Source organism: Oculina patagonica, chromosome 11 (assembly GCF_052425735.1).
Source record: "Oculina patagonica isolate OP01 chromosome 11, crgOcupat, whole genome shotgun sequence".
Lineage (NCBI taxonomy): Eukaryota > Metazoa > Cnidaria > Anthozoa > Scleractinia > Oculinidae > Oculina > Oculina patagonica.
The window spans coordinates 3,538,655-3,565,692 of NC_135768.1; the positions used below are offsets into that span (position 1 = coordinate 3,538,655).

Consider the following 27,038-nt stretch of genomic DNA (forward strand, 5'->3'; position numbering starts at 1 on the left):
TCAAAAGCTCATAAAATCTATATAAAACTAACAAAACTGAATTGATTGACAATATTATAAAACAACATTTAAACTTACTTCTATGGCGAGTTTTCTTAACTTTTCTTGTTCGGGACAGTCATAGATCAGGCAACGGGTGAGCAGTAAATTACGGTGAACGTGCCCAACACAGATCTCGGGTAAAACTAAACTACTTAATTAAAGCTATTCAATCATACTATTTTGCGTTTCCTTTTGGGCGTTTACATATCTACCGCAAGTTCCTTATTTGAAAATTATTCGCATAGTTCAATTACTACGTTAACACGCTCTTCAACGTAGGACACAAGATCAAGCGCTGAGATCGAGAGATCGAGCCAAAGGCAACACTCTTAATGTCTTGAACAGACATCCTCCACAGGCAACTCTTATGGGATCTGGGAACCAGGATGCCATCCGTGAGGAAAATGGGGATGAAAACCCAATGAGAATGAGTTGCCTGAGTTGCCTTTGGAAGAGGCTACTCTCGATACAGGAAAGTGTAGGAATGCGTCTTGACAAACTGTTAGATCTTGCTCAGTGTCTGAGTAGCCCCAGGGGAGGGAACTCCCATATGAAAGGGACGGGGTTGATAGTCGTCTCGTTTACGGGTTTAAATCATTACGAATTTTGGTCTCACTGAAGATTTTCAGGACAGAATACCAATATTTTAAGCATTCATGGTCTGGCCTAGAGTTGCACGTGAAGAAATAAATAAATACTGTGTAAATAATACTGTGTTGGCGTGCTAGACCGACCAGGCTTAAAAAAATCATATCTTTTATGGCTCAAAAATGCTCGTCGCACCCAGGTTGGTTCCTTTAAAGGGCTTAATTGAAAGTTTCCGACGAGTATCCCAGGAGATTTCGCCTCAATTTTTCAAGCTCATCATTCATTATCTGTCTAAATCACCCTTCTCCCTTATTGTTATAATATGATATTTGATAACAGTTCTTGTCGTTATTCAGTCCCCAGTGCTCCCCCTTCAAATGTAACAAGCCTGGGTAAAACCAGTACAAACCAGTTATTCATCCAGTGGATGGGGATCCCTGATGAGGAAGTCAATGGGGTCCTAACAGGTTATGTGGTATCATACCAGGCCGTGAAGGTTGGCGGGGAAAATGTTGTAGACAAGGACATTAAGAAAAAAAGGGTTGGAGCGGACACGACCTCTTTGATTTTAGACGATCTGCAGAGTTTTACAACTTATGAGATCAAAGTGGCGGGACTTACAAGGCGTGGAGAAGGCGTGTTTAGTAAGGTCGCGTATGAAGGTAAAACATCTTTCAAATTTTCACAATCATCTACATCAATAGACTAAAAAAATAAAGATGGTAAATTTTAAACTCGGTGATAAATAAAGAAGATAAATTGTTCAACAGGCCAGGGACAAAGAAAAAAAATCTGAGTCCCCGACGGGAAACGAACCCATGGCCTCCCAGATTACTGGTTGAGCGCTCTATTTACTACACATTTGATGATTTCGACATTGCTGATCCTAGCAGTATGCAGGACGCGTGTCACATATCAATCTAGTAAATGGCCCAGCTCATCACGAGTCTCTCGTAGCTCAGTTGGTTAAAGCGCCCTACCGGTATCTGTGAGGCCATGGGTTCGATTCCCGTCGGGGACTCAGATTTTTTCTTTGTCCCATGCTCGTGTCATTGTTGAACAATTTATCTTCATCAATAGACTTGTTACTAGACCACATTTTTGGTTCGTATTACCCTCCTTGCGGAAGGCGAGGAGTCCGAGTTGTTTTCAATCTCGTCCCAAGGTTTTTTCAAGATGGCGGAAAGACCCTTGACCCAAGATGGCGGAAAGACCCTCAAGGAGTATAAATTGGAAATAATACCCTTCCCACTCAAATGTACTTGCGGGAGGCGCGGTGGCCAAATGGTCAGAACGCTGGACTTTGAGCGGTCCTGGTTCGAGCCCTGGCCAGGGCTTCATGCTACGGAAACCGGGAGAGCTCCGGCGGGGCAGGCGATATTACCTTACCAAAATGTTCTTTCCTTTTTTAATAAAATTATCTTAAAATGTTTCTTTTTCTTTCAGAGACATGTCACTGTGAAAAACGACTGACCACAAACTACTGGTTCTACCCTCCTTACGTCATCAGCTCTCCCACCAATAACATGAGCGGTATTTTCATGGTCCTTCTCGACAAGATGGTTCAACACTGCTGCGGAGATTGTCATAATGGGCACGGGAAATTTTTCGTAGACTACAGCTTCGATGGAAACCATAACTTGTCCAAAAAGGATACAAAACACGATATGGTAGAGGTCATTACTCATTTGACGGATCTGAATTTTCCCGTGCACGGTTATTCTGATCAGCGGACGTATTTAGGAACGTACAAGTATGTCCCCGTGGTGGAGTCCCCTGGGGCGGCGTTCATTGTCAGATACGATAGCTTGGACGCGCCGATAACAAACGCGTTGGTTAAAAGTTGGCCACTCGCTGTTGTCATTGTTGTATTTGTGTTGTTGTCTGGGATTTTATATTGGATCTTGGTGAGTGACACAGGGAAAGAGCAGTTTTCAACTGAGTGCCGTAAAATTTAAACCAAAGTAATCACTATCGCGGCCAATCACAAAAGACACTGGCAGTCTGAACTAATCAAGATTCTTGTACCTGGCGCTAAGCGCAGGAAAGGTTGCGATAGCGAGCCACGATTGTTTTTGGTTCTACTTCTGATTGGACTAAAAAGTGGCGCGAGTTTTAAGTGTAGTAATGCAAAACCAAAACAAAAGCGAATTACTTTCCACACTAAGACGAAAACCGCGCTAAAAAGCATATTTATACAAGTACAATTGACCTAAACGTCATAGAGTCGTTCTAGCGGCCTGGCCTGATTATGAACGCTTAATGCAGCAAGCGAAAATGACTCTGTGTACATGTGCTAGCTATGGACGTTGGAAACCACGTTTATGTCAAAAGAAATCAAGTACTGAGTTTCTAATCCTTTTCGATCTTGTCCATCCGTCATAGCTAACCATTACCCCTTTTTTCACTTTACACCCGCTTTCAGTGTTACATGCACAGCTATCTTTCTACATCCACCTTTCGACATCGTTTTTGGACGCGCTGTTTGAAATGAGCCAATCAAAACCGATGCATACCGGTGTTGGTTTCATGCAAATGAGCCCACAAGTTCAGAAGGTCGTGCTAGTGGGCAGTGATTGGCGGATTTCGATCCGCCTTGTTTGTTTAGCACGTCGAAAGATGGATGTCAATAGAAAGCTGCTATGCACGTAACACTGAAAGCGGGTGTAAGACCCACTCCTATAATGTAAAGTTACGTGTTAATGTTTTTACAGGACTGCTCGGAAAATCCAGGCGAAGTTTCACGAACGTTTCCACGAGGACTGTGGGAAGGAATATGGTGGTCGTTTATCACAACTTCAACAGTAGGGTAAGACGTGTGTAAAAATTGAATTTTTTTAAATTAACTAAAAAACTAAGTGAGGTTTTAGGTGACTTGGGCATAACGCCTTTTTAAAACGTCCCCTATGAGTGCTCAAATTAGACCTTCTTATGAAGAAAGTTGGAGAATTTTGTTATAATATATATAAGTCTTGATTAGGGCAATTTTCACCATGACTGTCGAACGTAATTCGTGTTTGTTGAAGTCTTGTATTACTGCGCTTAGTGATTGGTTTACTACTTCCTCGAACGATCAGAAGTAAAACCAAAACCATTGGAGATTCGCTCGCGCACGTTTCCCTGCTCTTCGCGCCGGCTACATGTATCCTCTTCGAGTTTTGATTGGTTCACTGGATTCTATACGTCCTTTGTGATTGGTCAGAGTGATTTCTTTGGTTTTGGTTTCACGACATCATTTTAATATTGCTTATAATATGTTGCTCACAAAAAACGACTCATAACAAGTTGTTCGTTGTGGTTTGTAGATACGGGGACAGGACGCCTCGCTCGTTCCTTGCCAAATGTCTGGCCATGGTTTGGATGCTTACTGGGTGCATAGTGTTTCCAATCCTGACCAGTTGTTTGATATCCGGACTGACCGTGCTCAGTTTGGATGACAGTAACTTGAAATTGTACGGAATGAAGGTATGAAATACTAATGCTGCTGCTGCTGATAATGATAATGATGATGACGATAATTAGCCAGTAATTAGTTTTTTAAGAGTATTATAACAAAAACTGCGGAAAAACCATAACACTGCAAATGTTGGAAAAGCACATTCAAAATTGTGATCATATTGGCAATATTTCAATTTCAGGTTGCTGCTTTGTACGATTCACCCGAGTACTATCTTGCAGTGAGGAGAAATGCAAAAGTTAACGGTTGGTAATAGTTGCTAATCAACGAATGTCTGGCCCAAGTTAAAGAGCCTGGATGGCGTTTAACTGATTTTTGACTGATAGCTGAGGACTGAAATTTGCAAAATCTACTGATAGAGCAGTTTTCAATTGAGTGTCGTAAAACCAAAACCAAAGTAATTACTCTAGCCAATCACAAAAGACACAGACAATCCAGTGAACCAATCAAAACTCGAAGCAAATACATGGAGCTGGCACGAAGCGCGGGAAAACGTGCGCGAGCAAGTCACGATTGGTTTTGGTTTTACTCCTGATTGGCTGAGAAAGTGGCGCGAAATTTTTAAGCCAATCACTAAGCGTAGTAATGCAAAACCAAAGCAAACGCAATTTACTTTTGACACTCAAGTGAAAACCGCTCTAGCTGAGAAACTATAACTGAGACTCCAGCACCCTCATCCAGACCCTCTAGTTAGCGTCACTAAAAAAAAAGGGTCATGGGCTCCAGTTCCAAATTAGCACTACAGTACCCTGGAAGTGACTATGCGTACATTTACTAACGAGTGAAATTTCGCGTAATTAAAATAGAAATAAAAATTTGAATTTTTCTTATACCTTGTCACATAAAGGTTGGGTGATAATAGACCTCTTTAGCTGATGCCCTCCAGAGAATTGTTCCTTTGTCTTTCTGGAAATTATTCGTTCATTTCCACGTGAATTTGTGCGCATTTGAAAGAAACAATTCTCAAGGGTAGCATAACATGGTCTACAATGGGACAACAAACAAACGAAGCTAAAGAGTCTAAAGAAAATATTAAAGCTCAAAGGGGCTCCACGAATATCCCGAATACATAGCCTCCTATTATGGCAACTCACTTTAAGTAAACATGCTGGAGAACTTAAGCTTTCGTTTGGAAGAAAACAAAAAACAAACAAGCAAACAAAACAAAACAAACAACTGGGGACTGCATTGGAAAGCAGACACTTTTAAACCCGCTTGTTCTAAGTTAGTTTGCCCCGAAAGAAGGTTACCATGTACCCAAAGTACGAAAACTCAATATTTCAGCTCATAATTAATCATGAGCATTATCACTGTTTCTTCAACAGCCCGCAACTATACTCGTCTTGCGGAAATAAAAGAAGATCTACTTTCAGGGGAGGTGAAAGGTGCCTTAATTGACACATACGTAGTGGCAGCAAGGCACGATTTGTTTCATCACGAGTTCTTTAGAATTCACGAGGTAAAACCACATTACAAATGTAGTGTATTTTGGCGACGTCAGTTTAATATTTAGAAACTGATTTCACCTGATTTATAAACAGTAAAATGACAAGAATTAGTAAAAGAGCGATTTTCGATTGAGTGTTGTAAAACCAAAACCAAATTAACCAATTTAGCCAATCACATGGACATAGACGATCCTTTGAGCTAATCAAAAATTCAAGCAAACACAGGCATCCAGCACGAAGCGCGGGAAAATCTGTGCAAGTGAGTCATGATCGGTTTTGCTTTAGGTTTTACTTCTACGGATTGGTTGAGAAAGTGTGGCGCGAGTTTTTAAAACCAATCCCCAGTGCAGTACAGTCGAAGCTCTCGTAAGCGGACACCCTCGGGACGCAAAAAAGTGTCCGTAACTGGAGCTGGCCGCTTATGAGAATGGTATTCGCAAGCGGCCACTAGAGGTGTAGGGGATAGATGGCCGCTTACGGGAGCTTGCCCAGCTAACAATAACCGGACGGACGTGGATGACGACAAAACAAACACTGAAATATAGTACTGTAATTACTGTAAAATCATTGTGACGAACGGCGGTGTAAAGTTTATTGATAAAAGCAAGATACAGAGGTTGTTAAAAGGATTTTCTTTGGGATGTCCGCTTACGGGAGCTTAAAAACAAAGAAAACGTCTAAGTCGTAATCTCCGAAAGTGTCCGCGGCCGCTTACGGGAATGTCCGCTTTCGAGAATGTAAAAATACAGAGTTTGTATGGGAGTGTAAAACGGGATTTCAAACAAGGCGGCCGTAAGTAGAGCTGTCCGCTTACGAGAGTGTCCGTTTAAGAGAGCTTCGACTGTAGTGGAAAACCAAAGCAAACGCGAATTATTTTTGATACTCAAATGAAAAGCGCCCTAATACAAAGTTAAAAGGAAACGGTAAAAATTCCCCCGGGGGGGAACGGACGGGGATGCTCGTCGGAAATTTTGAAAAGAACCCCTAACAGAGACCAATCTGGGTGTGGCTCAAGCTTTTCTTGACCCCTAAAAGATACCAAAAAACTAAGAATGGAGTTTATATTTGTATATTTCTTCGTGTGTAACCCTAAACGAGACCATTTTGGCTAAAAATATTGGCGTTTTGGGCGTTTTGCCCGGAACACCCTAAGCGAGACCAAAAATCCGAAATTTACACCCCTAAGCGAGACGACGAGCATCCCCGTCACTTTCATATGCGAGTCCCCCCCCCCCGGGAAAAAATCCGCTTTTAATTGACGTCGCATTCAAAACTGAGCACGTTTTTGGTTCGTTATTACCCCTATAATGTTTCTCTCCTCCTTTGACTAAAACTGACCTTAACAGTTGTGCATGGCCCGTTAAAAAGGAACAAAATTTTGTTCAAAAATGTCTGAAGACTTAAGTTGGCAGGAGCTAATTAATCGTTTCTTGCATCGAAGGCTCATTACAACATGGAATACCAACAATTAATTTAACTGTGAGAAACTGTTGCTTTTTTTTTCCACAGCTGATCGACTACCGATCGTCATTCGGCGTTGTTCTAGGAGGAAACTCCGTCCGACTACAACAGTGTTTCTTGGATTACCTCAAGAATGAGAAATCGCTTCTGACAAGTCTAGTGGATAACTACACTGATACGCTAGAGGTATGATACACGGTTTATTTTAAAGTTATTGATATTTCATAGCTCCCGTAGCACGATGACAATATATTAGCATCTTCGGGCAGAGGTATGGGGAGAGGGGAGGGAATTTCTTTAATCACCGTATTCTTCTACAAAGATGCTCATTGAAAAGACTGCGTTACGAACCCAATGGAAGTCTACATAGGAGGCTACGATATTCGAGCTCTTACCGCCACTCACTTTTTTTTTTGTTCCCTTACCTCAGCCCAGTACCCAGGCGTTCCCTTCTCGCTTAATTTCGGGACGTCACCGAATGGCACGCCAACCGTTCCCAGGCCCTGAGAGAGGAGGAGAACGTCTGAGACTAGGCTGCCCTTACCTCTTATTGAAGAAAAAAGAATACGCAGACTACTTTTTCTCGACCGAAAGACGGCATGCGTGAAAAATAAAACTGAATATCAACGTCACCCATTAGAACAACAACAAACAAAAAACACCAAGAGTAAAAAACAAAAACAGCCAGAACAAGCAAAAACCAGAGAGAAGGATAAGAAGTTAGGGCTATATTGCGAATGCAGACAGATTTTTAGTTGTTTTGTGTTCGCGCGTTTTTCGCTTGTTGCAGTTCAAAAAATGTGGAAAGGAAATAACTTTCTTGATGGTACATTTTTTTCTACTTTAGCATACTGAGACTTCAAGAGCTGAACAAGTAGCCACAGGAATGTTCGACAGTTCGGACAGCAGCTATCAAACTAACGTCATTGCCTTGTCAGCTATTTTGGCTGCTGCAGTTTTATGTGGGGTTATGTATGAAGTCTGGAAGCGGAGCAGAAGAAATAAACGAGGTATAAATAAACTTAATTGTTTGCATAATCAATTATTGCATGCAGAATGCTGTTATGATAATAACAAACATCATCGTCATTGTCGCCATCATCATCATCATCATCATCATCATCATCAATTCATCATCATCATCATCATTACTTTCAACAATATTGCTATCAACATCACAACCACTATCATGTAATCTTTATCACAATGGCAATTCACTAATGCATCCAACAGGATGATATCTATCAGGGATCATTTTACCAGGGCTTGCATTCACTGACCAAACTCAAATCGACACATAAGTTAGACTTGCTTACAAGTCGAGCTCACAGAGCGCGAAAAAAAAAAAACACCAAACCGAAAACGAGAAGCGAACGACTTTTAGAAAGTTTACACATACATGTAAGTACGGAGAAATACATAATTTGTTATAGGCCTGCAATGCGTACGGAAATAGAAAACTGTTGTTTACCATTGTTTTGGTCATCAAACAAATGATGACACAAGTTGGTGCATATTGACATTGATGTGGATTTGTCTACAACTTGCAATTATGCTTAGACACCTTTTGCAAGTTTGTATGCAGATTAATAACTCAAACGGATATGCCAGGGCTTAAAGACTTCATTAAGCTACGTCTTAAATACACTGTTCTCCAATGAATTCTGATCTTGTCCTCAACACAGAAGTCATTGACAACCTATAAATTCCACCACCACCAGGGACTTTGTGAGAAAATGCAGAATTTACTCCAAAAGAAATATTATTTTTTTACAGTAGAAGATGAAGAAACCAGGAAGATGTTAGTCAGAAAAGACAAGCTCATTCAAGAAATGAGCCAGTTACTTGAAGAGTTCTACAACAACATGTCCACAAAGTACACAGAACTGACCACCAGACACAAGAAAGAGTGGCAACTGCTTCTGAAAATACAATGGAAGGAGAGGAAATCACGTTTCCCCAAAGAAAGGAAACAAAAAGATAAATTTGAGGAACAAGACACCAGGAGAAGAAAGCATAAAAAACTGTTTCTGGATGATACTGCATGTTAAGGCAATGATAAAAAAATCTGATCCAAAGTAACATATGTGGCTATAGGATTATCTTAGATAACAGACACACACTGTGTTCCCTGCAAAATTGAATTAGAACAAGACTGTGGGTACATAGTAATGACTAGCATCGAGTCCTGTCAGATTTCCCAGGGCTAGTGGATTTTCGTGCCAGGCTAAGAGATTCTATCCATAACTTGACCAATGGGCAAGTGACATTTCTGGACTTTTTACTTGGCAGATAGAGCGGTTTTCACTTGAGTGTCGAAAGTTAATTGCGTTCGCTTTGGTTTTGCATTGCTTAGCTTAGTGATTGGCTTAAAAATCTCGCGCCACTTTCTCAGCCAATCAGAACTAAAACCAAAACCAATCGTGACTCGCGCGCGCACGTTTTCCCACGCTTCGTGCCGGCTACATGTATTTGCTTCGAGTTTTGATTGGTTCACTGGATTGTCTGTGACCTTTGTGATTGGCCAGAGTAATTACTTTGGTTTTGGTTTTACGACACTCAATTGAAAACTGCTCTAAAGTAAGGCCACTGAGAAAGGCCATTGGGCTAGTAGACAATGGTTCCAACTTACTCAAAAAGCAAGCTGGAAAATCCATTTTCCTTGCACCCCGAGCATCATACAAGACATATGCGTAGGGGTCATTGCTTGGATGTATCTTTGGAGTGTGACACAACGTGATGTTGTACATGCCAAGTGCATGCCATGTTAGGCAAAGCAGGCCTACCTGGTTTTTTAAAACACGGTTTTGATAAATTTAATATTAGGTAAAACCCATGTAAAAAATAATGTAATTTTGTTTACCCATGTTGCACAGAAGAGCTCAGGAGCTGGTTTTTGTGGAGGGAGGAAAGCTGAATAACCCCGAGAAAATCCCTCGGAGCAACCCGCATATAGCACCGGGCCGGAATCAAACTCGGACCACATTGGTGGGAGGCAAGCGCTCTCACCACTGCACCAGCCCTGCCCCTGCACACTTGATTGTTTGAGAACAATCGAAATATGAAAGCTAGATTGATCTTCACCTTACTGAAGCAATTTTAATAGAAGTTGCCAAGATGCCATTAGGATTTACTGGAACACATGACCCTTGCAACACTAGCAAGCTGCAAACACATTTGTACTGTACATGTATGCAGCCACTGGGAGCAACTGTAGCGAGATCCATTTTTACATATTAAACAGTACCTAAATATTACCGGTATGTACATGCTTTGACTATTACTATGGGGTGCATGGTGTGAAGACATGATCATGTATTAAACATGAAATAAATTGAGTTAGAACATTGATATTCTACATCACACTTGAGCCAAAGTTATAAGTAATTACTATTAATTTCACACTGCAATTTTGTACATGTTTCTTAGAAAACTTTAGAGATTCTCTGGTTGAAAATATTAATTTACAATAAAAACAATGATTACCTTGACATGGAGTTCTTACTTCTATAGTCATATAGTTTCTATAGTTTCATTTACAAGACACAACAAATACCAGTACGGTTAACTCAACTAAAATATTCAAGTGTTGACTTAGCCTTCTCCATTTCATGCAAGAACGAGTAGAACTGAGGTAGAGTCAATTCCATGAACACATCTTCCTGCGTGCCACCGCGATCTACAACCATCTTTAACTGCAAAAATGTTTGCCCTAAAACTTTCAAGTCGCTGCTGCCTGCCGTCACCCCAAATTTCCATTCCATGTCAACAAGTTGGTTAACCATAAATGTTTGACCAACAACTGAGCGTGATAGAGCTACAAGGTTTGCTTTCCATCGATCAGAGACATGGGGAGAGTTTTCAGCTGACAAACCTGTAAAAGAAATTTCCATAAAATTTGAGTTATACGCAGTAGGATTACTTGTACACAACTTCATGAGGTGTTTTGGGAGGGCTTATATTAAATTGCAAGGGCAGTAGTAAGTATGTTGTAGTTCAGTTTTACTGTTGGTACAATTTGGTATTTTCCTTTGCTCTGATGTACATGTATGTGGTGGGGGGACAGAGGGGTCTGAACCTCCCACTTTCCATACTTCTAAATAAATAAATAATAAATTAATGGGAATTGAGCAGTGTTGATTTTTGCGGAGGGACTGAAACCGGAGAACCCAGAAAAAACCTTTGGAGCGAGGACGAGTACCAACAACAAACTCAACCCACATATGAGGCCAGGTCCGGGAATCAAACCCGGGCCACATTGCGGGTTGGTGGGAGGCAAGTGCTCTCACCATCCCCGCTCCTGCTCTTACTCCTGCCTCCTGCACCTTTTCTCCTGCTTTCCACCCCTTTCTGTAGTGATTCCCTCCTGTTCCTTCCTCTTTGTCTCATTTCTTTTGCAATATACAATGAAACTTGCAGAATTTTTTCAATTTCTCCCGGTTCCCACCACGTTGGAAATCCCGCTTCCCGCCCTCTCTTCTCCTGCCTATGACCCCTTTTCTCCCGGGTTCCCACCTTTCTGTCCCCCTCCACAAGATTGTATGGTAATTTATGATAATAAAAAATTGATATTTATAGCTGTGGCAGGGATCCATATTCCCAGTCGTCCGGTCGTCCGAGACGACTAAAAAATCGTATGGACGACCAAAAGATTACATAAACTCGTCCGCTGGACGACTTAAGTTTGACTTAATGAAAAAAAAAACAATTATTAAGTTTTCTTATGAGTTACTTGCGTTCTGACCACTTGTCATCCATTCATAACTTTTCGAAAACAGAACATAATTTGAAACTTTCTGTCGCGATAAAATCATAATTTTGGCCGCCATCTTGGCTGATGCGGTATTTTCCATCAATGAAATCATCGCAGGCTCAATTTTCAAGCTCTCAACCGCTGATATTTTGTACTGCAGCTGCATCCGCGAAAACACGAGGCGATCGCATCAGCTGATGTTTTGATCAAAATTTGCCGTTATCTTGGTCTGGCGCCGCCAGCAAAGGAAAAAAAGCAATGTTAACACTTCAGAAAAACAAACCAAATATGAATAAGAAGAGCAAAAGCGTTCTTTTCTTCCGTCGTTGCAGTCGAAGAGGCCCTGGCTTTCATTTGTGCCCATATCATACGCTTCCGCAACATCACAAGCCGCTTGGGGGCATGATGTTTTGTGAAATTTGTAAACCAGCAGCCAAGGTAGACAAGTAAAAAGTCTCATTAACAAATACTTGTGAATCAAACTTTATTAAAACAGATTCGTTGTCTTAAAGATTTCATGTATACACAGTGTTACATACATGTGATAATAACAAAAAAGTCAACTTTTCATTTACTTGTTGTACGGTCGCCATTCTTCACTTTTGAACGGACAAGTAAAATTTTGCCAGGGCAAGTATGTCATCTTGCATACTTGCCCGGCTGACGACTTGGAGAAAAAACGAATATGGATCCCTGTGTGGTTTGATTCTCTCTGCAAATTACGGTTATATCTTCCTTTAGATGTTCAAAGATAATGATTTTCATGGGTTAAGTTGGCTACCACTAATTTCAGAGCAGTTAAGACCAAAAATCTGCTAAATCCTCAAAATGTAGCCCCTTTAAACCAAAAAACATATATTTTTGGTGTCCGAAAAGCATCTTAAATTTCCCCACCCCTAGTCGACCCTAGAAAGTGGACCTTAGCAAATGTTTATCATGTTCTTACCAAGATGTTCCAGATCTTCCTTCACTTGCGCCGGAGTTAAGTTGCTTTTCAACGCACTCTTGAAGAAACTAAGCAGGCTTTTAACAACATTTTTCAGCGCGTTTGTGCTCACTCCGTGCTCGCCAGCAAATTCTGCAACTTGAGACATAAACCTCGTCCCTTCCTTTGGAGAAACAAGGAACGAAAATACAATATCCACAAGCTGACAAAACGCCTTTTCTTCGAACTTGTTGAGTGACTTGATATCTGTGTACATTTGCTCCTCCGGTGGGACCTTTGTGAAGAAGAAAGAGCTCATTTTGGACAGCTAAACTATAGAGCTCCCTTCCTTTGCTTTTGAGACGCTTTTGAGTTGAGAAGTCAAGAGCGCATAAGCCCGCGATAAGACTGCGGCACTACACGGAAGAAGCCTCCTGGCCTGGTTACTTAGTACAAGACCTGGTCGCTAAGCTCTGATTCACACATGTGAGAGAAAAGAAATAATATGGTTCTTTTGGATAACGATGGGGTAAGAAATCTGTCCTTTTTAAAGCCATAAATGGCATTTTTTTGCTGTATACCAAGTCCTTTTCTCTTATTTGCCTTGTTTTCGTGTTTTAGTTCCTCACCCAGCTTACACATCTTCTTCAAAAGACGAGAACATCCGGCACAGTGAATATCACAATGAAAAGATGTAAGTTTTTATTTTGTAGTTGTAATGGTTTTTGTTTTGTTCTTTTATTGTTTAGAAAGGCTTTAGGCACGTAGAAACACCAGAAGTTTTCTGTGCTTGATTTCGGTGCTCCTAAAAACGCTACTGAATGATGTCATGTGTGTCAAAATGCAATAGTGTCGTTCAAATTAAATTTTCATCCAGTCAGCAGTCACGCAGTACATGTATAAGCTTACGTGCGTTAGTGAAAAATTGGTTTGTGGTCTGTATAAGTCACGGAATATTTTGCCAATTGCTAAGTGACAACAATGATTGTTCCTATAAACCAACTTTTCAATCTTCAGAGTGTTAAGGTCAAAAAGACAACACAGCAACAAGAAAAATTGTAAATTCTAAAACGACACCAACAAACAGCACCACACGGAAGTATTGCTCAATAGTTTTCATTTGTATGGTCACACACTAGGGTTTTATCCACAGACTTAAAAGTTAGAACCACCTTGAACAGCATATTAAACAGTACCACATGAAAGTATTGCTCAATAGTTTTAATTTGAATGGTTACACTATGGTTCATCCACAGACATAAAAATAAGAATCACCTTATACAGCATAATAAGCAGAACCACATAAAAGTACTGCTCAGTAGCTTTCATATGAATAGTCACACACTGAGGTTTCACCTACAGACTTAGATTTAGACCTAAAGATTTAGAACAACTTTGAGCAGTACTACTGTACATGTACTAGTAAACATACTACCCTAGGTTGAGGGGTAGGTGGTGTTTTACAGCACAACAATTTCCTTAGAAAATAATGCCTGCATTAGTAAGTATGAGTTTGAATAATTTTTCTTTAAGACCATGGACAGACCAAGCCAAAGCCAAAACCAAGAGGTGCAAAGAAGCTGCAAAAATTAACAGTGGTTGAACAAGAAGGAGAGAGTAGATGTCTATTTAGAGCAACAAATGGAAAAAAGAAACTTAGTACAGTGGTAAGTGACATCCTCTCTCATGTATCTTATGTACGGACCCCAGCCTGGGATTCATATAGAGAAACATTTTACAGTTGTTTTGCCCCTTAAATTCTCCACTGAAGTATAATGAGTTGTACATACTTTGCTAGTGCTAATACCTGCTTTGTTGAGCATACCAAATAGTGGCAGAGGGGTTGACCTTGGGACTCCTTAGAACAAATCCTGTTAGTGACAGGATGGAGTACTTGAGTTTCTTGAACTTGTTAATAATTCATCAAGTTATATACCTGGTCTTAATTAGCATACTTTTTTAACGATTATGTTTCTCTGTTTACTTCTTACTTTTTGTTTCGATTGAGAAGATAATTTATATCAAACACTGGAGACAGTGGTTCATCAGCTATCCAAACAACTAATAAATTTTGTCAAAAATACTCCGCGATGAAGCACTGTCTCTCGTGTTTGATATTAATATTACTTGAACCACTCAGCCAAACTGCTTTCCTTGGGCTGTCCTCTTACTGCTTATGTAGTTGACTTCCCTAGTACAGAACATTTTTGTCCTCAAGAAACTCTTCTTTCATGTGACTGATGCTTAATTATGTGTTTTTGCAGGTAAATGCAAAAGATGTAAATAGGTTTCAGCTGGTAAGTCATACCTTATTTAGTAACTAATTTAATTGTAAGAAAGCATGGCTTAGTTATGTAAAGAAGTTAACATGTCTCCAGAAATCAGATGATGTAAATAAGGTGCTTGTTTTACACAGTTTTGTGTATTTGTAAAGCTGTTTTGTAGTTAATGACTGCTGATTAAGACTTGCTGTAAGAGTCCTTTGTGTTGCACTCTTGATGTGGCTAACCAGTGCCAGCAATTACAGCTAGTGCAACTTCTATTACCGGGGTCACTCAAGCAAAATTGATTAATCACATTAGGGGTACATACAATAAAGTCCAAGTAAAGTTGTGTCTTGAATATTGTTTTCTTTCCCGTGTGTGATTGATTCAATAGTCTTTAGTTGGATTTTGTTGTTTGCGTCCTTTAACCTGGTTGGTTACATTTTGTTTTAGTGGCCCTGGTAATAGTAGTCGCACTGTAAGTCCATTTTTGTAGCATGGTACAATTAGGGGTATTGATATTCAGTGTTGATTGGATTAAAGCAAAGGTGCAGTGGCCTAACAGTTAAGGTGCTAGATTCCAGATCAAGTGGTCTGGGTTGAAATTCTGGCCAGGGTCATTGTGTTGATATCGTAGTGCCTGAGACGACTCTTCACCAAGGAGTATGAATGGGTACTGAGGAGAATATGCTGAGAAAATAACTCAGGAGAATATGCTGCCTTTGCAATAACATCTGCAAATGGTTAGATATTCTAGTCTTCTTGGATAAGGACGATAAACCGTAGGCCCCGTCTCCTGCATCTTCAGTGTTATGGTCAGCAGGGGACGTAAAAGAACCCACACGCTTATCGTAAAGAGTAGGGCATGGAGTTCCCGGTGTTGTGGTCTGGTCTTTGCCCGTTGTATTGTGCTTACTGTAAAATGCTCGGAGATATTAGCTGTATAAGCTACTCTTCAAATCCGAGGGTAAACAAAGTGATGATGATGATGACGACTGGTGAATTGTTGGGGCAACCTCACAGAGTGCTGTGATGGACTAGCTTTCCATCCAGGGGAAGTGGCAATACTCATAGCTGCTTCATGCTACAGAATTTGGAGATTCATTGTAAGTGCCAAGAATTTGAAAAAGCTTTCAAGATGTATATTGTTAGAGTGAGTGAGTGAGTGAGTGACACTTTATTTAAACTCGGAATTCCATCAATTTACAATTGGTTTTCATGAAAGCTGAGTAAGATTTAAAAATTAAATAGAGTACAATAACACATAAATATTAAGTGGGACAAACTATCAATGAGAAGATAGTAACATATCAAAGTCAATATCTTCCAGTCCTCTTTTAAAGGCTGCAAGGGATTTAGCTGACTTAATTGAATTAGGCAAGGAATTCCACAATTTAGGACCAGCGTAAAGAAAACTCCTTAGAAAGAGTAGAATAAAAGATAGGGTGAAGTCTGCGTTCAAGTCTAGTGGCCCATCAGGCCGGAGCTTATCCCAGTTTCAGTAGCATGAAGCAACTAGGAGTACTCCCCCCTGGATGGGAGGCTAGTCCACCCCAGGGTTACCCCCAGCATTGAATTTGCCAGTACCCATTTATAAACCTTGGTGGAGAGAGGCACTGTTAAGAGTTAAGTGTCTTACCCAAGAACACAACACAAAGACCCACCAGGGCTCAAACTCGGACCGCTGGAGTCCAGCGCACTAACCATTAGGCCACTGCACTTCCCCATTAGAGTGGTTCAGGTGTAATTAAATGATGATTTGCTAAAGACATTATTTGTTTTTTTTTTTTGCAGGCATATGCAAATGTATTAAAGGCTAATATGGACAATCTAAAGAAAAGAGACAAGAGGACTGAAAAAAGCAAAGCAAAAAAGTCAAAGGCAACACAATAAATAGCTTAATATTCTAATAATTATTTTTATTCTAACAACTCACCTCTGGTTGATTTATCACTCCTTGGGAATTGCATGGGGAGTCCCTGTGCTACTGTTGTTTCATTATTAAGAAAAAAAACTCTGGAAAAATTCCTGATACATGTACTTTGTTGTTGTTTACCAGTAATTTATTATTGATGGAAGATGTAGATGTATATTCATGAAAATTTGTCTTCAGAAGAGTCTTTACGGCTTGAACTTGTGGTAGCTCAGACAACAGACAAATTAGCATACTTAAGTGTGAACATTATTCTCAGAAATTTATCGTTGGTAACATGAATTCATCTGTTTTATGCTATTATAAAAATTACATGTACGAAAGGCATATAAACCATGGCTACTCTCCTACAGTTTTTGTTGATGATCACTGCAGTTAGGTTCTTGGTTTCTTTGTCTTCAGTGCTTAGGCTTGGCCTCATGTTTTCCTTCTGTACAGTGAGAATCTTCTAACAGTAATAAATATGTAACAGTGGACACCTTCTGTAGGCAGGCACAAAGTGATAGTCCCAGCCACAATTTACCCTCCCATAGACTGTCACATCTCCTGAGTGGACACTTTTGCTTGACACAAGGATATTGGCTTATGGGAGGTTCGACTGTATTGTTTTCAAGGGCCATGCTAAGAGGACAACTCCAATGACCTAAATTGTATAGGTTGGGATGGAGTTCAGTCTGTTTTCCTAGAAAACTCAAGACACAAAAACTCTGCATTCTATGTAGTTTAAGAAGACATCAGTGGGGGTATTTTGATCAAAAAGAAAGTCAAAGGCAACTGTTAAACAAGTCTCTTTATTTTTTATTATGTTCTAGTATGCTTCTCATAAGACTGCTTAAAGCTATTTAAAATAAACATCTTAATAATGCATAATACAAGATACTTTAAAGTAAAGTTTACACCTTAATGTGATAAAACATATCCTTGGTGATGAGATGAAATGTGTATTGCAGTAACTGTCTTCTAGTAACTTTGTCTTACATGTAAAGTATAAAATAAATTCTTTCTAATCTTTGAAATAAAATACAAAGATATCATAAGTGAAAATGTGTGGAGAGTGGTTCTTAATGTGGATTTCAGTGAAATGCGAAAGTTCTGAAATCCAAAATCCAACTATCTTTCTAGCTGCTGTCAATCATAATTATGGCGACAGCCAATGAACCATGAAAAACGAAAACAAACAAAATGGATCGAAATCTACCAATCACAACTGACTAACCTGACCTTTTGATCCGGTTGAAGTGAACTTTTGTTTTCGGAGAGGTCTGCCAAGATGATTGATGGCAGCAAAAAGCGTAAACCATTGATTGAAGATTGAATTTCATAGTTCGCATATCACTGAAAACCGGGATAAAAATGTTCAAAGCTGCAGTTGTCTGCAGCATAAAAATAATGTTCTAAAAACTTTTGCTCTTCAACCTACAGTAGCAATAGGTACAGCAGTTCCATAAAATAACTTGACACCTCTGTTAAAACTTCTACATTTCTTAGCATTACTGTTGGAATCCAACCATTTAATAGGCATTTTACAGCTTTGTAACTCTATAATCCTGAATATTGATTTTATTTTTACAGATGAGTGTACTTTCAGTCTGGTGCGCTTTTGCTTAATAACTTTATTAAATCACTGTTTGTTTAATTTTATGTTTTAAAATAATATTAGAAGAATCAAAACAAGTGTTACATTGGTCACTGTTAAGTAAGATTGGCCAACAGCAGGTCCTGGTTGCTCAAAGATTGGAAAATGCTTTCCAGATATAAATCATTAGTATATACTAAAACAGTGAATAGCGTTTTTGGCGCGTGCTGATTGGCTTTGCTATTCACCTCCGAGCAACATGCGCGAGAAAATTGTAATCTTTGAAAGGGAAAAACTATTCAAAATCATTCTTTCAGGCTATATTATCTCACTGTTTTGGTATACACTAACTATTCACCTCAGTGTCGGTGGCTAGTGGTGGATATTTACCTTGCCACTTCGTGGCTCGGTAAATATCCACCACTAGCCACCGACACTGAGGTAAATAGTTGTTAATTATTCAGTGGATAGTTTGTTTTGCCAACAGTTATCCACTGAATAGCGATTTATCTGGTGAATAGCGTTATCCACCTTTTGAGCAACTGGGCCTGGAGAGATACAGCTGGTGGCTTGTTGTTATGCTCTGAATATGCACTATGCAAGATATTTGCTTCCTGGATTACCAGGCAAAACTGCATTCTTTTAGCATTCTTGTTTGTCTGCCTCTTGTTCTTGTCATACAATAAGTTATGTTTGTAAGGTACTTGATCCTGGTGGTAATGGTGAACACTTTCTTCCATATTTTCCATCCACAAATGTGATATAATTAACATATCTGTCAAAGAAAAGGAAATACACACATTAAAATGTTTCTTTTGTCTATGGTTTTCTAAGGTGCAACCAACAAGGGATTGGAAACCAATCCTACATTCTTATAATAGTCATAAGAATGTAGGATTGGTAATCTACAGTAATCTATGTTCACAAATTTTGAGTTCAAAATAAGTTGCAGATGACTGCCTTTATACTTTACCTACATTACATACATACATACATTAACTTTATTTTATCTCAGATTTACAGAGTAGCAACACAAATTAAAATTGTCTTCATTTTTATTATTATTATTATTTTAACTTATTAATACAAATTTTGTTTTTGAGGCTTAAAAATAATAAAATGCATTATATCTGCATTTTGTTAATTTACACTATAATGCAGTCTTACTTGTCTAAGTAGTTTATTGTTAACATGTCAGGATGCTTTTTGGTCAGTTTGATCCACTCGCTACTTAAGCTGTGCTTCCATGAGTAGACCTCAACACTCCAGCCTCTTTCCAGTGCAGTCACAGCACATCTGGGAAAACTGGTGTCGCACTCTGACTTGCCCCTCATGCCATCTCCTGTAGCTAGTACCAGTACACCAGGAGGCAGTTCACACAGAGCCTAAATGAAGATTGTAACAGGGCTCCCATTAACAACATATAATGTTCAGGAGTTTGATTTAATAATGGAGTGGCAGTAAGATCCAGTTACAATTTTTTTAACAAACTAAAACTGTTTGTTTGGCTACACTTTTATTCTACTGCAAAGTCTGAGAATTTGTTGGTTCATGCCCTACTTGATGGGGTCTTTGTTTTTCCTCCAGCTGTACCTGTCAGCACTGATACTACTGATAGGTGAATGTCAAATGCCTCAGAGCCACCTGAGGCATTCACCTTCCACTCAAGCCCAGGCTCAAGAGCGTCTGACCAGACATACTGATGTTGGTAACAATTCGGTGCAGGAGGCACATGTATGATCTTTGTTTTGTTGAGGTGCTAACTGCAACATTACAATGTCTTAACTGTTATCATCAGGTATTTAACAGATTTTTTACCTTATAAATCCACAAGTGCAGTCCCTCATCTACTCTTTGCTCATCCTTCCCTCTTCTGTCTTCTAGATCAACAATATACCCCAAGCGTCTGTTTACAAAAGCACACATAAATACATTGAGCACATAGTAATAAATGAAGTTGCCTGTAAGAAGATTTTTAGTGTTACACAATGTTAGGAAACTAGTCTCTCTTTAAGTTTTAGTGATAGATTCTTGATGCACAAAAGAAAAGTGTGAGATTGAAACTACGAAATCCACACTAACAATGTGTACTGCAGTGACCCATCAACATCACATTCTCTGATTGGTTGTTAGTCTCAATTATTCAGACACTACTCTAATCTCTGTGGAAAATACCATCAGCATGGTTCAATTTTCTTGGGTTGTATCTCTGATGCCTCCCTTGGGTGTTCAGAACTAAGGAAGTGAGGCATCTGTATTCTGATGAGCTATTGCAACATGTGAACATATTAAATAGATTTAGCCAAGCCTAAAAGCGGAGCTCCCCGGTAATTTACTTTGCCCTTTATTAAAATATCTGAATTTACTGACCGTAGGCATAAAAAATAGTTAATGAGCCCGCAATCCAATAGAAAAACCATTTTTTTGGTCAGCGGTCAACTTTATAAAAACGCGTTACCTCGATGAGTTATAAACCTGAGCCCGCGATATGATCACGTGATACTGGTCAGCGGATACCTTGTATTGACAGCTGTCAATTGACCATAACTTGGATGTCCAGTAACAAATAGATGAGTGTTTATCTATTTCTGAAGAGCGCAACACCGTACGTACGCCGTACGCGCACGCGAGCCATGCCGCTAGCCATGATGACCATGAAAACTCAAGTTCATGGTTTTCCTATTTCTGTGAATTTTCTATGGGTATGGGGCTCCGCTCTGCGGCCCTGTGGGCCGCTGTGGAGCTCTGCTAAAAACTCCTCACTATTTCTTTAATATATTACCTGTAGACTTCCCAGACATGTTCTGTCGCAGGAGGGCTGGATCCACAAGCAAATCCCCTGGTTTTTGTTCTTTCTCTTTCAAGAACTCTGACAAGATTCTGCAACTTGACCCGCACATGCCTCTTGCGATCTCCAGAATTGACCATGCTTGCGCATTCTTGTGCACCAATATAAATATTGCTGTTATCTATGGCTACCACAATCCCATGATGAGACAAGGTTGAATCCTTCTTATGTTCTGTTGTCACTCTCTGTTCAGTGAACTGTAAGTGTAAATTTGAAGCGAAAGAAGAAATATCATCACTGTGTGATGTATCCAATTTTTCCACAGCTTGTTCTTTGCATGATTCAAACAGTGGCATTATTAGGTTATCTGTAAGGTTTGACCAATGTTTAGTTTTTTCATACGTTTGACCCGAGTCCTTGTCAATGCCATTCTGTGTTCCTTGTTTGAGTTCATTATGTCCACTGTCGTTCAAAGAGGGCTTCTCTTTCATATTTGCAATTTGTGTGGAATGAAGATTTGGCACATTTTTTTGGTGTTCCAGCTGCTCATTGGCTAAGTGGAATGTAACTTCTTCTTCAGGAATAGTAACCTGTTCTTTTTGAGTTGAACCCAATAAATACAGGCTTGGAAGTTTGATATCAGTTCTTAGAGGAAAAGACAAACAATCTGAAATGACGAATTTGTTACTCTGTGGAGCAGCTTTTTCTGAATTGGGTATCTCAAGATAGTGTGATTCTGGATCATCAACTTCACAGGCTTTTGTCAAAGGGGCTGTGCTTCCCAAGCTGCTTATGGCATCCTTGCTTGATCCAGATAGACTTTGTGAAACCAAGGCAATGGAGTCATTTTTGCCTGGTGCTGTTTGGTACTGAGGCAGTTCAAATGCGGAACCACCAGACAGGTCTGCACACTGAAGGTACCTGTAAAACAAAACCATTGGATGTAATTGTTATCTGGTACTACTGTCTAACAATGTTATTAAATTGTTTCAGTAGAAGAAGTGATCGGATGATTAGTGTGTTGAACTTTGGATCAAGTGCTCCAGGTTCAAGCCTGGGTGGGTTTGTTACACTGGGTTTTTCAGGGCTCGATCGAGACTAACAGTAGCCAACTAGCCAAAGATTACTAAAATTTAGGTTTTGGCTACCAGGTTTAGCATTCCTAGTAGCCATTTGGCTAGTGAAAAACTCAGAAAAAGTCAACTGTTCTTGATAGAAATCAATATACCTGACTAGTGGAAAATTACTTTTGGCTAGTAAAATCTGACATGTCACTAGCCAATAAACCAGTGAGTTAAAAAGTTAGTCTCAAGCCCTGTTTTTGTACTCTATTCCCAGGAAATCTGTCAAAATGGGTCAGGTAGCAGTTCTCACAAGGTCTCACATGAATGGCTCCCAGCTACCCTTGGAGAGAATAATAGAACAAACAACAGAAACAATGCCTTTAGCACCCAAAACAATAGCAACTGCTATACTAGACAACCAGAATTACAAGTTAATAAATGGAGGGGGTAGGGGTCCCAGGGGGGGTACTCCGGGATCAAAGTGACGGGGATGATCGAATGGAGGCAAAACTCAGGACCCAAAAAAATCCCTGCACAAAAAAAAAGCCCCAAAAAATCCCTAGTCAAATTACCCCTAAATTGCCAAGGCCGTGCCAAGGCACTTTAGTTTGAATTAATACCCAAAAAATCCCCTATTTAAATTAAGTCACCCAAAAAAATACCTGCCAAATTCTCCTACCCAAAAAAATCCCGGAATCGAAAATTTCGACCCCCAAAAAATCCTTCGCACATCCCCATCACTTGGATCCCGGAGTACCCCCCCTGGGGTTGGGGTAGCTGCTAAACTTGCATCACATTACATCCAGGAGGAGAAGTAACACTTCAAGTCCTTTATGCTACAGAAACTGGAAAAACCACCAACCTCTGACTTGGCCACTTAACTGGTGTCACATGAAGGCAGTAACTCAACTCAAGATGGCTAGTGTGCCAGATTAAGTATACCACGACAGTGGCAGATACAAAGGGGGGAGGATAGGGTGGATATCCACCCCCCATTTTTCAGTAAACAAAAATTCGAAATGTCACTTTATTTGAAATTGAAAATAAATAAAGAAAGAAAAATTAGCTCTCGCTCATGTCTGGTTGTTGGTTAGGGTTAGGGTTAGGGTTAGGCCCTTATGGTCTGCCATCCACCCCCCCTTTTGAAATCCTGGATCCGCCCCTGCACCACATCAACATACCTCAATATGAGAACAAAAGAAATGGCCAGTACTCCGGCTATCACTCCCAAGATAAACATGTATGTTGGCACAACGATGACTTTGAATAGGGTTACACCAGACTGTATCACTGTACTGTTGTCACCTAAAATCATAAGAGAAAACTCAAAATTATCAAAGAGATAACTTGGGAGGAAGGGAGGAAATGAAGAGGGTCAATGTCTTGACCGCAAGTCTTCATTTCCATATTGCGGCAAATTTAAAACATTTCTACAGGTGCAGTGGTAGGAGGCCCAGGAGAACTGCCTGTGAAAATGGGTGTTAAGATTTGACCCTCTAAAAGCAAATATCTGCACTCTTTTGACCTAAAATTAGCTTGGTATACTACAGAAGACCTTAAAAAAATATGTATGTTTGGCCTGTCACACAGTTTTGGAGTAAAGATGCCATGACAAGCCAAACCAAGGGGGGGGGGGGTACTCTGGCTCGAATGGAGGCAAATCTCAGGGCCCAAAAAAATCCCTAAGTCTTCTGACATTACCCAAAAAAAACCCTGAACCAAAAATAACCCCCCAAAAAATCCCTTGTCAAATTACCCCTAAATTGCCAGTAGGTGCAATAACATAACACAAAGAACGCTCGTTTTGTTTATTCATCATACCATAAATACACCAAGGCTGCGCCAAGGCACTTTAGTTCGTTTTTAATACCCAAAAAAATCCCCTATCTAAATCAAGACACCCAAAAAAATACTTGCCAAATTTTCCAACCCAAAAAAAAATCCTGAAATCGAAAATTTCAAACCCCAAAAAAATCCTTTGATCATCCCGTCATTAACAAGCCGGAGTACCCCCCCCCTGGGAGTCCATGCCTAATATGATACACAGGATAGTGTTGCAGCACTTACTGTCTCTCAAGGTCTTCACCAGGGCAGGTCTTGAGAATGGCGAGCAGGAACCAGGAGAGAAACCACATGCCCTCAGCTTGACCTCGTACCAGGACCATGGCTTGAGACGTTTGGCCATGTACATCACATCTATCCCAGAGTACTCCAGTTCTGTGTCTATAAATAGCTCATAGTGATCGATTTCCACTTTGTTGGAATTCACCCGACACCATGTGATGCGTATCTCAGTTGAGCTTAGAGCTGTGACATTTGGAACAACTGGTCTTTCTGGGGACCTCACACCTTCAATAACACAGAAGTTTTCCTGTCATTTTCAAACTTTTTTTTTATTTTTTATTTTTATTTTATTAGTGTTGATAGTATTTACAAGATTAAGTTACAGTAGACCATACAGCGTACATATAACAGAAGCGTTTTACAGGATATTGAGATTAGCTACTTGAGATTATAATTTTATGAACAATGCATATAACTATCATATTTAGTTACAATGAAAAAAAAACCAAGTTACGACAAAAGAATTTAGTTTTTAAAAAAAAAAAAAAAAAAAAGAATGCACAGAGAAAAAAAAAAAGATTATTGTGATTAGTGATTATTCCTATTTGAATTCAAATCTACTGTATAACAATGTCTGAAACTGCATACTCCTTTTACAAAAAATAACTGGATTTACTTTATTGTCTTGATTCACTGCAGTAGCTTTTGCCTTTTCCACTACAGTACCTTTTGCCTTTGAACTTATGGAAATGGTGCTATATAAATGATTAATATTATTTATCCTTGTAAAATTCATTAATTATTTATGAGGGTGCAAACCAATCCCAGCACAGTATTCAGATCACAAGTACACAACTGTAAACCCCAATACAAATCAAACAATAGAATTAACTTTTGATACAAACTCCTGCTCAGCTTATTAGTATTCATTAACTTTTGATACAGATCTCTACTGATTCGCATAACAATACTTTGCATTCTTTTTGTTTTCATTTCACAAGTAGAATAAAATATTCGCGTCCGATCTGTATGGGCATTTACAATGGCTCGCCTATCGGCTCGCCATTGTAACCGCCCATACAGATCTCCCGCTCATATTTTAGCTACTACTTGATGTCAATGTACCATTAATACGCAAGCATGGTAGGCAAGTCTAATGAAAGTGCAATCATCAGGGGATATATTTGGTTGGGTGTTGATGGGACGGTTCCATAATTTTCCACATTCCATTATGTTCCACAAGATTGAGAGTGACATTTGGAACTGCAAGTAAACCTTAGCATGTGTATGTCCCAACCGTCCCAAGCTGAGTTGTAGGTCACAGCTGTAGTGTCAACTATTTCTAGTGGGTAACTTTCAAGGCATCTGATTTGTTCAAAATCACCGTAAACGACATAATGAAGTGTATGCAGCTTAGATAAAACATTGTATGCATGCTTGCTTTTGACCCCGATTATCATATCAGCCCCTACTCTAACTTTCTCGTTACTCAACGGCCCCCTCAACTGTGACTGCCAAATGTGCACACGAGCAACGCAGACAAAAACAACATATCAAATGACCATTTAACAGACTTCACAGCCGAAGCGAAAATGAAACTGAAATGAAACAGCGCGAAACAGTAAAACTAATTCTATTTCCTGGTTTAATTCGACTGCATTAGAACAGATAGAAGGAACCTCAGTGCATCAACAAGTCGTGAAGTTCATAAAATTGAAAATCCAGACAGCAACTTGAAAGACTTGAAACTTGAAGAACAGATGGGCTTATGCTCTAATCGGCAACTCACGCATTTTTAAAAGGTTATGTATTGTTTCTATTTACAGAATGCGCTAGCACTTTTAATTTCTAATAATATAAACCGTCTTACAATCAATAATATATAGTCCTTCAATCCCGACGTGTCATGGTTGGGTTGTAGAACAAGACATGCGATGCTAATAACATGCCACCACATGCAGTTGTTACAGACGTGGTAAATTCACAGCTGGTTATCGTACGCGTGGGGTTATTCACTCCAATACTGTCTCCAAGTCTTAGCAAAAGAGACCTCATAGCACCTTTGTCCAAACTATACTTGAAAGTTAACATATCCTTTTAGAATCCTTACCTGCGACATCGTCTACCAGCAGAACCACGAGTAATATAAACAGCATATCGGACTCGCGAATGGGTCTCCATGCACACGCGCTACAACTGTTGGAAGTAAATACGGGCTGTTATTTATATACCCAGCGCATTTTGAATGCTAGCACGTCCATACAAGTCGATATTGCTGAGGCACGAACAAAACTTCCTCAAAAACTGAAGGAACTTTAGCTTGTACGTGTTGCTCGCATGACAATCTTGTGTCCTCGTTGTGTTTATTTAATCCGGAGTTATTCACCTCATGGGGTGGCGCTTCTCGCTCTCCTGATTCGCGTCAGCCAATAGAATTCGTCGATTACCGGGAAGCCAGTCAAGGTTTCAAATATCATCCAATCAAGATAAATAAACGACTTTGACAATTTGACAAATTTGTCACGACAGGGAAAAGTTAACGGGGATTTGAGGATTTCTGAATGATGCAACTTCCCAACAGTATAAAAAGTGGTTTCTCGATGCTTCCGCGTGCTTTGTTTCTCATGAAAATTGCTCATTCTTTATCAAACGATAAAGTTTTGGTTACAAACTGT

The 27,038-nt window shown here is 39.7% G+C and overlaps 4 protein-coding genes across 5 annotated transcripts; 2 read left to right on the forward strand and 2 right to left on the reverse strand.

Annotated features, from left to right (window-relative positions):
- Nucleotides 1-1,037: 1,037 nt before the first annotated feature.
- On the forward strand, nt 1,038-9,116 carry LOC144630581 (uncharacterized). Of its 2 annotated transcripts, none has more exons than XM_078488951.1 (9): nt 1,038-1,292; nt 2,077-2,537; nt 3,345-3,439; nt 3,936-4,095; nt 4,269-4,332; nt 5,413-5,546; nt 7,045-7,182; nt 7,844-8,006; nt 8,773-9,116. In XM_078488951.1, the coding sequence occupies exons 1-9, from the start codon at nt 1,058-1,060 to the stop codon at nt 9,045-9,047; spliced, it is 1,725 nt and encodes a 574-aa protein (XP_078345077.1). In that variant the 5' UTR covers nt 1,038-1,057; the 3' UTR covers nt 9,048-9,116. The 2 variants fall into 2 exon arrangements, with proteins under 2 accessions (XP_078345077.1, XP_078345078.1); XM_078488952.1 differs by having other exon boundaries at nt 8,776-9,116.
- Nucleotides 9,117-10,075: 959 nt separating this feature from the next.
- LOC144630619 (COMM domain-containing protein 7-like) lies at nt 10,076-13,054 on the reverse strand. Its single transcript, XM_078488995.1, has 2 exons — nt 12,696-13,054; nt 10,076-10,870 (listed from the first exon to the last, which is right to left on the reverse strand). Exons 1-2 carry the CDS (start codon nt 12,991-12,993, stop codon nt 10,566-10,568), a joined length of 603 nt encoding a protein of 200 aa, XP_078345121.1. The 5' UTR covers nt 12,994-13,054; the 3' UTR covers nt 10,076-10,565.
- Nucleotides 13,055-13,093: 39 nt separating this feature from the next.
- On the forward strand, nt 13,094-17,915 carry LOC144630627 (signal recognition particle 14 kDa protein-like). The gene is made up of 5 exons (XM_078489004.1): nt 13,094-13,203; nt 13,296-13,368; nt 14,208-14,341; nt 14,939-14,971; nt 16,733-17,915. Exons 1-5 carry the CDS (start codon nt 13,180-13,182, stop codon nt 16,829-16,831), a joined length of 363 nt encoding a protein of 120 aa, XP_078345130.1. The 5' UTR covers nt 13,094-13,179; the 3' UTR covers nt 16,832-17,915.
- Nucleotides 17,644-26,726, reverse strand: LOC144630579 (uncharacterized). Its single transcript, XM_078488950.1, has 7 exons — nt 26,474-26,726; nt 24,367-24,648; nt 23,481-23,604; nt 21,230-22,156; nt 20,266-20,353; nt 19,615-19,832; nt 17,644-19,222 (listed from the first exon to the last, which is right to left on the reverse strand). Exons 1-7 carry the CDS (start codon nt 26,517-26,519, stop codon nt 19,135-19,137), a joined length of 1,773 nt encoding a protein of 590 aa, XP_078345076.1. The 5' UTR covers nt 26,520-26,726; the 3' UTR covers nt 17,644-19,134.
- Nucleotides 26,727-27,038: the final 312 nt, after the last annotated feature.